The 15,112-nt window shown below is 38.8% G+C and overlaps 1 protein-coding gene across 21 annotated transcripts in view; it reads right to left on the minus strand.

Annotated features, from left to right (window-relative positions):
* Positions 1–15,112, minus strand: part of MPDZ (multiple PDZ domain crumbs cell polarity complex component) — a 136,785-nt gene that overhangs the window by 83,828 nt on the left and 37,845 nt on the right. For 19 of the 21 annotated variants that reach the window (XM_030566726.1, XM_030566728.1, XM_030566732.1 and 16 more), the window contains 7 exons: positions 14,445–14,640; positions 12,957–13,046; positions 10,171–10,250; positions 7,876–8,022; positions 5,966–6,130; positions 3,010–3,198; positions 463–672 (listed from right to left, as the gene is read on the minus strand). In XM_030566726.1, the coding sequence (XP_030422586.1) occupies positions 463–672; positions 3,010–3,198; positions 5,966–6,130; positions 7,876–8,022; positions 10,171–10,250; positions 12,957–13,046; positions 14,445–14,640 (1,077 nt within the window). The remainder of the gene's footprint in view (positions 1–462; positions 673–3,009; positions 3,199–5,965; positions 6,131–7,875; positions 8,023–10,170; positions 10,251–12,956; positions 13,047–14,444; positions 14,641–15,112) is intronic. The other 2 variants (XM_030566734.1, XM_030566746.1) reach the window with 2 other exon arrangements.

Genomic DNA, 15,112 nt, shown 5'->3' on the forward strand with positions numbered 1-15,112 from the left:
TTTAACATAAAGAGCATAATCTAAATATGTTTGATATTAAATAGGTATATGGTTCAGCGTAAGTCCTGACTAACACCAGAGTCAGCATAGTTCTGGAAAGGTGATATAAGGTTGGCTTTAAACCATTTTTACATACCCTCCTATCTGAGAGCATCCTCAGGACAATGCTAAGTTATGCCTCACTATCCACAGCCCTAGGCGTCTGCATTGGTAGCTGGGATACTCCAATCATTCCCTTTTCCCCAGCCATGCCCCACAGATAGGGGGCAGGAGTGAGGGGCTGTAGAAGTACTACACCAGCTCTGTACCACCCAAGGGTTTCCCACAGGCAAAGAGAAGATTCAGTGAGTCAGCTAAAATGCCTTTTGGCAACTTTATGCCATCTGAGTGGCACAAAAGCAGTCATAGACTAAGCAAAGATATTGGCCAGCAACATATGAAAATCTAGAGCCCAATCCTTACAGGCAGTGGTTTGGCAACTCCTATTATGACTGCTCCTACTGGTGCTCCTTTCAGTGCTTGTACAGCTTCCTCCAGGCTGCCATTTTCCAAGTTGATATCATTGACAAACATCAGCCGATCTCCAGGAAGAAGCCTGCCGTCTTGTTCAGCAACACCACCAGGAACCAACGAGCGGATTACAATTACTGTGTTTGCCGGGTCCACTGGGTCCTAATTGAAAGCAAGGTAAGGAAACCAGTTCACATGCTTATTTTTAATTAATAAAAAGTTAGCAAGCTGTATGGGCCAGCTCCTGAGGTCCCGACTCAGTCCTTACTCAGGAAAACTCCAGATGACTCTTCAACATGAGCATACTTCAGTAATGGCTAAGGACACTTAGAAAAGACCTCTGGATTTGGCCTCATTATTATTTAGTCATTTATTTTGATACATAAAAGCACAAATAATTAGCCCTCACATGCGCTGAGTGCTTTTACATCATGTAGTTTCACAGTAAAGCTACTGAATCATGGACTGTACTTCCCAGAGTAACAAATAATTACATGCCAGCAATTAAAAACGAACACCTTCCACGGTAACAACATCTCTCCAGCCCTCAATCTTCCACATGTTCAAATGCCTGGGGATAAAGGCTTAGAAAGTTAACACATCTGGGCTCTGATGGACCAAAGGGTTTATTTAGAGTCTCCTTGCAGCTCGTAGTATCTGATCTCACTCAGTCATGAAGGGACTTTAGAATAAGAGAGGAGCCCTTATACGTACATGAGACAGATATTTTAATAGAGACCGACACATGCTATTGTAACGTAAGTTTATGAAGCACTTTATAAACAAACAATGCAATACAAAAAAGAGTAAAGTTAGCTTTTAAAAATATAATCCCCATTCCCTGACACACACATTTTAATTAAACGTACTGTAATCAAAGACCAAGAACAGGAACTTAATCTCTATAACAACATCTAAAGTATCAGAGTTATATACATTTGCATAATACTGCACAGAATCTCACAAGGAACATAGTTAGAACATCAGACGTTAATTTCCCACAATATGTTACTTTCTTTCCGCTGTGCAAGCACAGTAGGATATTACATAATACAATGTAAGCTTTATTAATTCTAAAGGCTTAATGGTTAAAACCCTAAATCACATAGTGGTACCTAGATCAACACATTTAGCAACTTCAACTTAGATACCGTAGCAACTTTCCATGCCAATATATTAAGTATTGGAAAAGATGCTAGCTTAGCACTACAAACTGTACAACTGAAAATATGCAAACAAGTGACTCTTGAGAGTTAATATGAAGAAATGACAAGATCCTGGACAACCCGTGGGAATTAGTATGACATAATAAGGTAGAGATCCATGAGAATGGTAAACAATACCATATAATAAATGTCTTATAGAGTATAATCTCTCTGGAGACATTACTTGAGTGGGAAGCAGCCTTCACAAGTTCCTCCAAGAACATTTATCTGAGATGGGACTGCATTTTACCTGTCACACTGAATATCTTCTCCCATTTCAAGGAATCTACTTACAGTTATCCCATTATTCAACATTAGGGCTGCTAACTTTCTGACCGAACAAAACCGAAAACCCTTGCCCTGCTCCTTCTCCTAGGCCCCGTCCCGCTCGCTCCATTCCCCCCTCTCTCCATTGCTCACTCTCCCCACCCTCATTCACTCGCTCATCTTCATCGGGCATGGGAGGGGAAAACAACTCATGCTTATGTAACAGTAACTATAGTCAATATTAAGAATTAACTGAAAATTTGCTAGAAATAAAGACAAACCATCTTCCAAATATAAAATAAACTTTAAATTTAGCTCATCCTTCATATTCTTGAGAGAAAAGAAGCACAAATATTGTGAATGACTTTTCCGTATTATACATGAGAACAGTATCAATTTAATTAAATCTCAAAGAACTAATAAATATGAAATACGTTCATAGTAAATATCAAAATGATCACATGAACTGTACATTTATCTGATAATCTCCAGAACATGGAACCATTATTAGACAATGTATTGCTATTAAATTCCTTAACTGCTCACTATGTGAAGAAATACTGTGGGGGTGTATTTTCGAAGAATGAAGAAATGAAGTGTGGGCATAATTTTCAACTGCAGTTGAACTCTGGATGCAAACCAGAACACTTGTGCAGCTCAGTACTTAACTGCAGGTGCAAATCACCTGGTTAGAACCCCTGAATACACTGAACTCATTGCACTCAAATAATAGGAAGCAGTGCTTTTTTAAAACCTAGCCCCGTATGTGAATATTTATCTATCTGTGCTGGACTGATAGTCTGTGCTCTTAATATAATAAGAGGAATGAAGAATATAGTTAATGAGATGTCTGAGTTAGATCCAGGAGGAGTATGAAAATTTTATTACCAGGTTACTCTAACATCAGAATATTGTCTGGTTTTCATTCACCTCAGATATAAAATATATATTTATAAGATGGATGGGCTCTACATTCAATACAAAATATTTTACCTTCTTCTGTTAAAATAAGGAATATAGATGTTACCTGGTAGTCTAATATGCTAAAGCCAAGTCCCATGCTCCCTTTCTCCAGCTCAACGTGTTGTATTTCTGTTTCCCACATTGCCAAAGGAGATCCTTGCACCTCGTCAATATTCTGACCTACATCAGCCATTTCCAAGCCAGTACCCTCTGTCTCTGAGGAGCCAATGATTTCACCAAGGTCTACATGAGGCTGGAAAGACAAAGAAAACCCACCAACCCCATAATATTAATGTGGCACATGTAAAAATTCATGAATTACCTGTACCAAGTGATGCACACCAAAATAGAGACAAAAGCTCAAAGGTTGTATTTCATTTTAACTGATGGTGCAGAATATCTAGGGAGTGTAACAAACAAAAGTATATAATCTAATACAGAAGGATTAAACATCATTGCTCAAGTGTTTTAATATCAAAGTTACAAAGAGTCCTGTGGCACCTTATAGACTAACAGACGTATTCAAGCATAAGCTTTCGTGGGTGAATATCCACTTCATCAGATGCATGTGGTGGAAATTTCCAGAGGCAAGTATAAATATGCAGGCAAGAATCAGTCTAGAGATAACGAGGTTAGTACGTACAAACAGGGAGGATGAGGCCCTCTTCGAGTAGTTGAGGTGTCAACACCCAGGGAGGAGAAACTGCTTTTGTAGTTGGCTAGCCATTCATTCTTTGTTTAATCCTAAGATGATGGTGTCAAATTTGCAAATGAACTGAAGTTCAGCAGTTTCTCTTTGGAGTCTGGTCCTGAATTTTTTTTGCTGCAGGATGGCTACCTTTAAATCTGCTATTGTGTATCCAGGGAGGTTGAAGTGTTCTCCTACAGGTTTCTGTATACTACCATTCCTAATATCTGACTTGTGTCCATTTATCCTTTTATGGAGGGATTGTCCAGTTTGGCTGACATACACAGCGAAGGGGCATTGCTGGCACATGATGGCGTACATTACACAAACTTCACTCCTGTAATGGTTAGAAACCTTTAATTTCAAGCCTAAACTTGACGACACCCAGTTTATATCCATTTGTTCTTGTGTCAATACTGGTGCTTAACTAAAATAATTCCTCTCCTTCGTTGGTATTTATCTTTCTGATATATTTACAGAGAGCAATCACATCTCCCCTCAGCCTTCAATAGATTAGGTTAAAAAAGCCAAGCTCCTCTCATAAGCTAAGTTTTCTATTACTCTGATCATCCTAGTGGCCTTTCTCTGCACCTGTTCCAGTTTGAATTCATCTTTCTTAAACATGGAAGGCCAGAATTGCAGTTTTCCAGATGAGGTCTCATCAGTGCCTTCTATAATGATACTAACATCTCCCTGTCTCTATCGGAAATATCTTGCCTGATGCATCCTAAGGTGGCATTAGCCTATTTCATGGCCACATCATACTGCTGACTCAGTCATCCTGCGATTGACCAATACATCCAGGTCTTCCTCCTCTTCAATCACTTTCAATTTGCACTATTAAATTTTATCCCAGTTCTATTATTCCAGTTTTTAATGTCCTCCAGATCTTGTATGATATTTTGGTCCTCCTCCATATTGGCAATACTTCCAACTTTGGGTTTCTCTGCAGCTTGAGGTCTTCAGACCAATTTTGAGGATTTCAATAACTTGGTCCTGGGATAGGGGTTGTTATAAAATTGGATGGGTGGGGTTCTGTGGCCTGCCTTGTGCAGGAGGTCAGACTAGATGATCAGATTGGTCCCTTCTGACCTATGAGTCTATGAGTCATCCATGAATTTTATTAGCACACTCCCACCTTTTGTGCCAAGGTCATGAATGAGAATGTTAAATAAGATTGGCCCCAAGACCAATCCCAGAGGAACTCCACTAGTTAAATCCCTTCAGCCTGACAGTTCACCTTTCAATATGACCAACTGTAGTCTCTCCTTTAACCAGTTCCTTATCTACTTTTCAATTCTCATATTAATCCCCATCTTCTCCAATTTAACTAATAATTTCACATGTGGAACCAAATCAAATACCTTACTGAAAGTCAGGCAGATTAGATCTACTGCATTTCCTTTGTCTAAAAATAAATTATCTTCTCAAAAAAGGAGATCTACCTTTTCTAAAACCACACCATAATTACTGCTTACATCTATGTCCTTAACTACTTTCTTTTGTTCCAAGACCTTGCATACAACCGAGATCAAACTAAAAGGCTCGTAGTTCCATGGATCTTTCCTCACTTTCTTAAAAATAGGTTCCATAGTAGCAATTCTCCAGTCATAGGTTACAACCCTCAAAGTTACAAATTCACTAAAAAATTCTTGCTATGGAGTTTCTCAGACCTTGACTCTGGAATTTTCCTTCAACAGGGATCAAATGGAGATTATATCCATTTCTCTTAGGGAATGATTAAGGGTACGATTCTGTCATGGATGTTACAGATTCCATGACTTTCTGGGACCTCCCGTGACTTCTTCTGTGGTGGCCAGCCTCCACAGAGCAGCTAGCCAGCGATTGGCCCAGGGCTGCCAGAGCAGCAGCTTCAGGACTGAAGCAATAGCCATGGTTGGGTCAACACCCCCCCACACACCCAGCAGGGGCAGGAGCAGCGGCAGGATTGGAACAACTGCTGGAGGTCAACCCCTGGCAGCGCTCCAACTGTTAGCTTCCCCCAGGCTATTTTTCAGTAAAAGTCACAGACGGATCATGGGCTTCTGTTAATTTTTGTTTATTGCCCATGACCAGTCCCTGCCTTTTACTGAAAACACCCATAACAAAATCTTAACCTTAGGCACGTTGCAAAGCTATCACTTCTTTTGCGTTAATCGGAGCTGGTAAGTTAGTATAAGGTTGGAAGGAAAGTTTGTCCTTTTCCATCGCTAATTTAAAACTATAATGGTCTTTCAAATCTTTGTACATGAAATCTTGTTGGTTTATAATAAGGTATATTTTATAATAAAAATAAATAAATGAAGTGCTGTTTTTAAATTAACAGTAGTACCTTTTCTGTGAGCTGAACCCCGGAGAGGGTCAGATTGTCCAACTCTGACTGACTGACGGGTGGAGCAATGGGACGGCAGCAGACCATTGTAACTTTGATAGGCAGCTCTTTTAAAATATTTACCACATCCTTGTGATTTTCCCCAAGCAAAGATATTTCATTCACCTGAGGAAAAACAGAACAAAAACATATTCAGTAGAAATACAAAGAATAAAAATCAGAATAAACTTGTTAGCTGGATTTACAGATTCTAAGGCCAGCAAGGACCACGCCCATCATCTAGCCTGACCTCCTATATAACGGAGGGCACAAAACTTTCCTGAAATAATTCCAGTTGAACTAGAGAGTCTCTTTTAGAAAAGCATGCAATTGTGATTTTAAAATTGCCAGTGATGGAGAACTCACCACAATACTTGGTAGATTGTTCCAATGGGTTGTGAACCTGGCCCTTTTTAAAGAAAACAAGCAGGGGGAAGCAGGTGAGAGAGGCAGAGAGAGAGAGAGAGAGAGAGACGCAACCGCTTATACCTAAGCTACTACTAATTTATAGTTACGTAATCAATAATTCTTTATCATCGGGATGAAGTCTAATATAGAATTCTCTCCCTTCCCTCAATGTTGGACACAACACTTCTTAAGTTAGGAAACTCATCTATAATATTTAGAAATAGCAAGGATGTTTTAATGTGTCATTCAGATTGAAGTTCCCCATGATCTCACAGCTTTTCTTCCTATATACGCAGGCCCCTAAGGAGCTAGTCATCCTATTCCCTAGGGCAGTGTTTCCCAAACTTGGGATGCCGCTTGTGTAGGGAAAGCCCCTGGCAAGGGCAGTTTCTTTCCCAGCCCCATCTGCAGGTCTGGCTGATCGCGGCTCCAACTGGCCGAGGTTCGCTGCTCCAGGTCAATCGGCCCAGCCCACCAGGGACTTTCCCTACACAAGCGGCATTCCAAGTTTAGGAAACACTGCCCTAGGGTGATTTTGTGGTCTGTCGCAAGACTCAATTAGTTTGCTTTATCTCTTAGAACGCTGATCCATAAGCATTCAAAATCATTTTCTTCTGAGTTGTCAGTGACTCAGAAACAGGTAATGCCATTTTTGACATAGAGAGCCACTCCCCAACCACTTTTGTTTTGTTTCCCTCCTAAATAGGTTATAACCATTGATTTTAATATTCTAGTCAAGCACATCATCCCACCAGGTCTCAGTAATACCAGCTAGATCAAATTGATGCTTATAGACAAGCAATTCTGATTCCTCTTGTTTGTTACCCAAGCTCCCAGCATCAGTGTAAAGCCAATTAAAGGATTTCTTCTCTTCAATTCCTTTGATTTTCTGATTTGTGCACAAATATATCAATATAGGACCCAATCCTGCTTCTACGAAAGTTCATTGAGCAGGCTCAGATCCAAAATAAGCTTTAAACGGAATAGTCAAAAGTGGGTAATAAGTTTGGTCATTTCATAAAAACCATGTATTCACATCATAAACCACCATAAGTTTTAGCTTGAATGGGACTCTTCTCTGGAGAAAGCCCCCCCCCCCCCCCCCCCCAGGAGAGGAAAAGCAAAGATATGGCAGCTAAAGATTGAACATTAACAGAGCTAGGTAGGAACAATAGTACTATGTATGGACCAAGATGAATCTTATTGTTCTCTTGCCTTTGTAAAAACCAAACTTACGTCAATTTTTTAAAATTATGTTTTGACGAAATCCAGAATTTTTGTACACTTCTTGGCCCATTACATACTGTATCTTTGAAAATTCAACAAGTATCTGCTCATTTTTTTATTATTTTATTTTATTTAAAGAACTGTATGTTACAAGAGATGCTACATGAGAAATTAGGCCACCTTTTCAGAACCTTGCTATATAAAGGAGCAAAGATAAAGTATTAATTCTCCCTTACTTCCAGCAGTTCATCTCCACTGAACAGCTTGCCACATCGTCCAACTGGCCCTTCTGGTAAAACAGATCGGATGAAATGATGTCCCACTGCAGCTTCCAAGCTTATTCCTAACCCACTGCTTTCACTAAATTTGTTAACTTCAGCCACCTAAAAAGATTGAGAAAGTTATTTTTCAGTCAAATTCACATACAAAGAAACAGTTTTAAAAGGGAAATATTAAACTTGTCGGATATATTCTGCTTTTAAACTACAAGTTCACTCATTTGAAAGAGCATCTTTGCTCATTAGTTTTACATCAAACACAAGACGGAATCACCACAGAAGCTGAAAGGAAGCAGCCAGCTGTAACTTCCCATTTTACTTAGAGGACTACAACTGGTGGTAGCAAAGACTACTCTATAGATGAAAGGTATCCAGGTGGAACTCCAAACAAATGGAATGAAGGCTAAAATCAAAGGGCTCAGTCTAGCAGAAATTATGCAGCTGCAAAGGCTAATACAGTTTTTTTAAAAGGAATGTCTTCTACGCTTGCAGTGTTGTTGTAGCTGTGTTGATCCGAGGAGATAGATAGATATAGATATAGATATAGATATGTATGTATGTATGAGAGAGAGAGAGAGAGAGAGAGGAGATGGGTGAGGTAATATCTTTTATTGAACCAACTTATGCTGATGAAGAGACAAGCTTTCGAGCTCCACAGAGCTCTCCCCAGACGCAAAGGACAACTCGTTGGAGCTTGAAAGCTGGTCCAATAAAATATATTTCCTCACCGACCTTGTCTCCCTCGGGTCTTCTACACAACAGACATGGATTCACAATTAGGTGTTCCACACAGACACTTCTCTACTGGAGCTCTGTAAAATTAAATTTACTACATTTGTAGATTGCCAGCTGTACTAGTCAGTGAATGGGGGTGGAGAGATTGGAGCCATGGTCCAATCTCCTGCTGCCCTGCATGCTCCTCTGAGGTGCTGCATACTTCCAGGGAGTAAAGAGGAGAAAAGTCTTCTTAATTTCCTGAGCAAAGAAACTGAAATTCTGGCTACCCCTACACTGGGTGTACAAGAGAGGATCTTTCCACGTAAATTCAGTACATACTATTTTCACTACTGCATATACCAGGGGTTGGCAACCTTTCAGAAGTGGTGTGCCGAGTCTTCATTTATTCACTCTAATTTAGGGTTTCGCGTGCCAGTAATACATTGTAATTTTTTTTAGAAGATCTCTTTCTATAAGTCTATAATATATAACTAAACTATTGTTATTTACTTTACATATACGTTTTTTAAATGTTTAAGAAGCTTTATTTAAACATAAATTAAAATGCAGCGTCCCCTGGACCAGTGGCCAGGACCCGGGCAGCGTGAGTGCCACTGAAAATCAGCTCGCATGTCACCTTCGGCACACCTGCCATAGGTTGCCTGCCCCTGGCATATACAAATAGTGTAACTGCTTGTACTAATGGGCAGTTACATAAGTACCTGGTCATTATCACACAAAATTACCCCTTTAGCCAGTACAAATGCAGTCACTGTACATAAAAAGTTACATTGCAATAGAGCACACATTTTAGAGTGTATACTTGTGGGCAAGCAATTTTGAAAAATCAGTCCCTTCACTGATTGTTTTCATTGTTTATTATAAATGACTCATGCAGTAGTTTGATCATTATACCAATCAAAACAATTCACTCATTACACAGAGTGAATGGAGGGTCCTAAGTAGAGTTGAGTGAATAACTGACTGTTCAGTTCAGTGGCTGATCAAAAATCTGAAACAAATATGGTTCGTTTTGAACCAAAACTGCATATTTTCATTTTTTCTTAACAACATGAAAATCTTTTATTCGGGTTGAACAAAACATCTGGAATGCTGATTTGAATCAATATTTTCAAAATGAAATGATGTTTCACTTCCAAAATGCTGTTTTGAAATTATGTGTAAAATAGATTGTTCAGAAATATCAAAGCATTTTGACACGTCTGAATTTTTCTTTTGCATTTGGCCAAAATTATTCACTAAATTTGTGAATTGTTTCAGCACCCAAAAAATCCATTTTCCAGCAAATAGTAAATTTGCTCAGAAGCCTGAGCTTATTTTTGCTTGTCTGGCTTACTGCATAAAAATGTATTTAGGAAAAATTAAATCTTTACATTCAGCATTTAAAATGAAAAAAAAACAAAAAAACAACCACACTTTGTGAGTCGGGAGTTTAAAATGCAAAATTGAATGCAGTAAATGTTACAGGTAAGCACTAGAAAAAACACTTAATAGTAATAATTAGGGGTTACATACCACTATCTCATAATTTGTACCCATAATTCTCTGCCATTTATTCTGCAATACTGCTTCTCCTGTGGAAGTTAGCTGGAAATCTAGAAATTGTATCGAGATTATTACAGTGAAAACCTGACAATCTTATTTCTATAGTAAGTAAAGTACCTGGACTGTGGCAACACTTGCACAGTATTCCATAATATTGAAAATACTATCATACATTATTTAAAAGTGCAACATGCGTTTCCTCCCCAGTTTTAGATTTAGCATACAGGAACATTAGCAATTTTAATATGGAAAAAAGGGCTGGAAAGACAGTTTGCGCTATTACAACTTTAGAGTTGAACCTGCAGCACACAAATATTTTGTCTATGTAACATACATGTCAAATTATTTTTAATACTACTTATACTATTTGTTTCTATCGCTGCCCTTAGTAGTATATTTCAAACATTACACATTTGCAGAGTGGAGACCGCATACTAAAATTCCTTCAGAAAAACATCTTCTTAGCTTACTTTTGTCTCTTTGTTTTTTGTATTTAACACTAGCACAAATAGCCTTCAACACCTATTAAGCCTTATTCCATTCAGTGCTATGTATGCTTCAAGGAACTTCTTTCAACTCCTCTCTTCCAAAGAATGCAGTCCTCACTTATTTAACTTTCCTGAATAACTAAGACCCTCGAGGTCTCTCTGGTTACCTTCTACCATGCCATCCCCATTTCTATTGAAGGAGAAACTGCAAGTACCTTCTTCCTTTTTATAACATCTCCTCACAGTTCAAAAAAGTGGGCTAAGACTAACAGTGGTAGCTCTAAATGCTGTTTTTACCCATTATACTGACTTACACTTTCAGTTTAATAAAAATTATATTATATCATAGGTATATCTAAATTATACTATTGCATGATGATGTAAAATAAAAACTGGCAGCAGTAAGATACAGTATAAAGCTTTAAATATATGTTTTTCCCAAACACATGAAATCCAAACAAAGAGCTGGAAGTATAGGTCAGAAAAAGACGTAAGGATGACTCCTGGGGCAAAATGTTCAAAAGTAGCCTCAATCCAACCTCATACTGTGGAGGGACAAGTTATAAACATGCCCCAAATGTCTGAGTCTCACACACACACGGAGAGTGTGAGCCAGTTTGATGTTTACATACCTAAGGTGCTGATACTGCAAACGGCTCCTTATGAGCGGGCACCTGTGCACACGTAGAGCAGCTTACATGACAAGAGCCTAAGTACCCAATTCGCACACATTTCAAGCCCTCAGAATTGGGAGCACAAATTTAGAGGCTGCTTTTCAAACTGTGGTCCCTAGAGGGCAGTGGAAGAATAAAATTCCTAAGTCAAATTTTCTTCATAAAAAGAGAAAACACATACATCAGAGGTTATGGGAACAACAAAGGCTTTATTAGAAAAGAAGAAGGGGGCAAAACAGGAGAATGCTGTGAGAAACAGTCATGTGCTAGGCAAGGCAGCAAACTCCAGTCACTCTAACATGATCTAAAGTTTATATGCAACTGAAAACTACAAAGAAATAGCAGCTTTCTATTGTTCATTTTTTCCTCATTTAAATTGATTCAATTCTAGGAAGGGAAATAACAGTGTTTAGATAAAAGAGTTAACAGACACAGACATAGAGAGTTGGATTCTCATGATGATACTGACACAAACCAATGAGAATCTAGAGTGACCAAGCAAAAGCTACAAACCAAAGCTACAAAGATTGAATTGTTAGTAGAATACTAAGAACATATTCTCCAAACATGGGTGCTAATGAAACGCTCATATCAAAACCCCAGCTTTAGTTGCCTAATGGGAGCTAAGTTCTCAACTCTCATCAACTTTCAATGGGAAATGGTTCTCTAATTCCCTCAGGCTACTTTAAAAACTCTAGTCTATATTTAGGCACTTAAATAAAAATAAGGCCATTTATTTAGATGTCCACTGGTACTTATGTTTGAAAATATTTTCCCAAGATCAGAAGACTCAGTTGGGAATGAAGCATCTGAGTGGAACCTCTTAAAAATAAATAAATGAATAAATTTGATCATCTATCTAGAAAGACGGAAAGCAACTGACAGAGAACTCAGAAAAGTAGTAAGTTACATTAGAGAATTAGCTGGGATGGCATTTTTCAGCTGCTCCCTAGATATGGAATGTACAGAACGGTTACATGCCAATCAAGAAACTGTAAGAGCTTGATATTACATAATATAGCCTTCCATAGCACATCAGTGAGACTAGCAGCTCACGAGACAGGAGGAATGGAAGATAGAAAACAAGAGTTTCAGGAAAGAGAACAGGAAAATCACAGTTTTCCAATGAACAAGAAGTGTCTCAATTTCAAACACTATCAGAGAATAGAGACCTCCAAAATAAAGGCAGTTTACTAGATATATCACAGGGAAGTCTATCACAAGAATTACAAGTGTTGGATGGTTACAGAAGGTTGGAATGAAAATGCTTAACATGAAAAATAAAGAATTGACCGAGTAAGACCAACTGGAATTAGTTTACTAAACTAAAAGGCTATTTGCCAAAGCAAAACTGCCTCACGTTTTGCCTTAAACACTGAGATGTTCATCTTAGTCTTAAGTATATACAATTACACTCAATGACAATACTTGCTTTCATACAACCAGATTTTGGAAACTCTCTTCCATTGTCCACTTGTATAATCTGAGACATGTACTGCAGTTAACACTGGGGAACCTGTACAAAATGATTGTTTTTTATGTAAGCACATACCAGTGCATTTTCACAGGAAAAATTCTATTGAATATTAAGAACCTGATTCTTGTTGTTTACTGTCCTCTCCAGTGTGTACCACACCAGCACTGCACGGCAGTGGTGGAGATCCCTGCTCTCTTCCACACTGTTCTGGAAAAGAAGAAGAAGATCCTCAGCCATTCTATGCATTTTAATGCTCACCAAGATCTCTGCCATGCCATCCTGTAAGGTGCTAAGTGACCAAACTACCACAGGGGGCAACACGGAGAAAGAGAGTCTCAATGCCTTGTAGGATCTGCCTCTGTATTGCAGTGTTGAAGAAATGGTTGCAGGATGTGGTGCATTTAAAAAGAAGAAGTTTTGTTTTCTTTTAAATGTTGTTTTTTATGAACAGTTTTCAATAAAAGAAGAAAATGTCCATAAGTTGCTAGATCCATTATTGTTACTTGGAGGTATAAGGGCATGATTGTTGGATTCTGAGAACATGCAACTCTCATTAACATTAATCTACCAACTCTTTTTTTTTTTTTTGGTCAAGGAGCTGACACTGATCTATATAGTCACATATCTTTTTGGCCCTGGCTAATTCAAAGACTGTTTCTCCCTTTATGTGCCGCTATGGCAAATCGAGATTAACTAAACTGCAGTCACCAGGCTTGGAAGTCTCTGGGCAGTAAGGAGGAGGGCCCTTGGTCATGCAATTTATTTTCTTTATGGCTTCAGCTGAGCCTGAGGAATGCTAACCTACAAGACACAGTGTAAAAGGCTTCTATTCTCTCAAGATTTTGCATGAAGGCGATGATTATGGTTTAACTTGTGAGTTGGGATCTATTTTTGTTGATAATAATCAATGAATTAAATGAGCTGTTTTAAGAATTCTTCACATGCATACAGAGCCTATGTGATGGGGGAATTGCATCATCTAAAATATTAGCAAATTACTGGTAGTACACATGCATCTCAAGAAGTGAATACACGAAATAATGTTAGGTACTTCCATTAAAACCTTGCTAATCTGCATTTCAGTCACTGGCAAGCCTTACTATTTACAGGGACTTCTGACCTGGGTACACCTGAAGCACTGTCCAAGACAGACATCAATTGTCCAGGATATGCCCATTCTCTCCCTACACATCACTCCCCTTTTCTACCCTCTGCCCTTATACCCTTGAGATTTACCTCTGTTCACTGCAGAAGGTACATCTTTGCTAATCCTACTTGTCCTTGTATGTAGCTTCACTCACACTTGAGCATGACACAACTTTGCACTCACTGCTTCACACGAAGCAAGGACTTGAAAGACCAAAGCTTTAGTGCAAATCAGCAGAGACTAGTGCACAGATTTCAAAATCTGCTTTAGAAATGTAATGAATAATGCCACTGATTCTCAAAACTGATTAAAATGTACCGGGCTGAATTCATCCCTCGTGAAGCAGCACTGAACTCAATTGAGTTACACTAGGAATTAACTAGGCTCAACACGTCCAGTTCATATCATGTGAAGAAAAATATTTCCAGCTACCTTACAGCAAAGTCAGTTTTAATTACCTTTGGCTGTGCTGTTATCCATAGTTTGGAAAATTAAGTCTTTTTCAACAGCAGCAGTGAAGTCCTCATGGGGCTGAATGTGATTTTCCTGCTTAAACCCTCTTCTGATCAAAGTGAGTCGAACTGTTTGTCCTGTGTGCCGCAAAACCTCTACCGCTTGTTGGTTGGTAAAACCCTGAAGATTTGTTCCATCCACCTGAAGGATTACACATCTCATTAACCAGCAAGCCACTACACGGAAAAAATAGTCAGAAAAAATAAATCACATTTTTTTCCAAGGCAAAATAAAATGCCAAGGGCACTGCTTGTTTAATCTGAGCACAAAACAAGGGGAGGACAGAGGGAAAAAAAACCCAATGCCACTGTGGCCTGATCTACACCAGGCACTGTGTCTATAATAGCCCACTACTACTACCGCCATAATAGCAATGGTGAAAGCAGACTCCTGGTGGCAACCAGTATTCTTAGCCCTTTATCATGTCGACCTACTCTGAGCAGGGTTACATAGCAAAGCACTTAGAATGCTGGTGGGCCTCCGGAAGCTTTGTTCACACTAGGGCTGCCAACAGTCTAGAAAGTGAATGTAAAAAAAAAAAAAAAAAGTCAAGAACAAAAGTCCTCTGTGATTACTGGCTTAGGGCAGGAGATAAGGAAAGAATGGAAACATC

Source organism: Gopherus evgoodei, chromosome 6 (assembly GCF_007399415.2).
Source record: "Gopherus evgoodei ecotype Sinaloan lineage chromosome 6, rGopEvg1_v1.p, whole genome shotgun sequence".
Classification (NCBI taxonomy): Eukaryota; Metazoa; Chordata; order Testudines; family Testudinidae; genus Gopherus; species Gopherus evgoodei.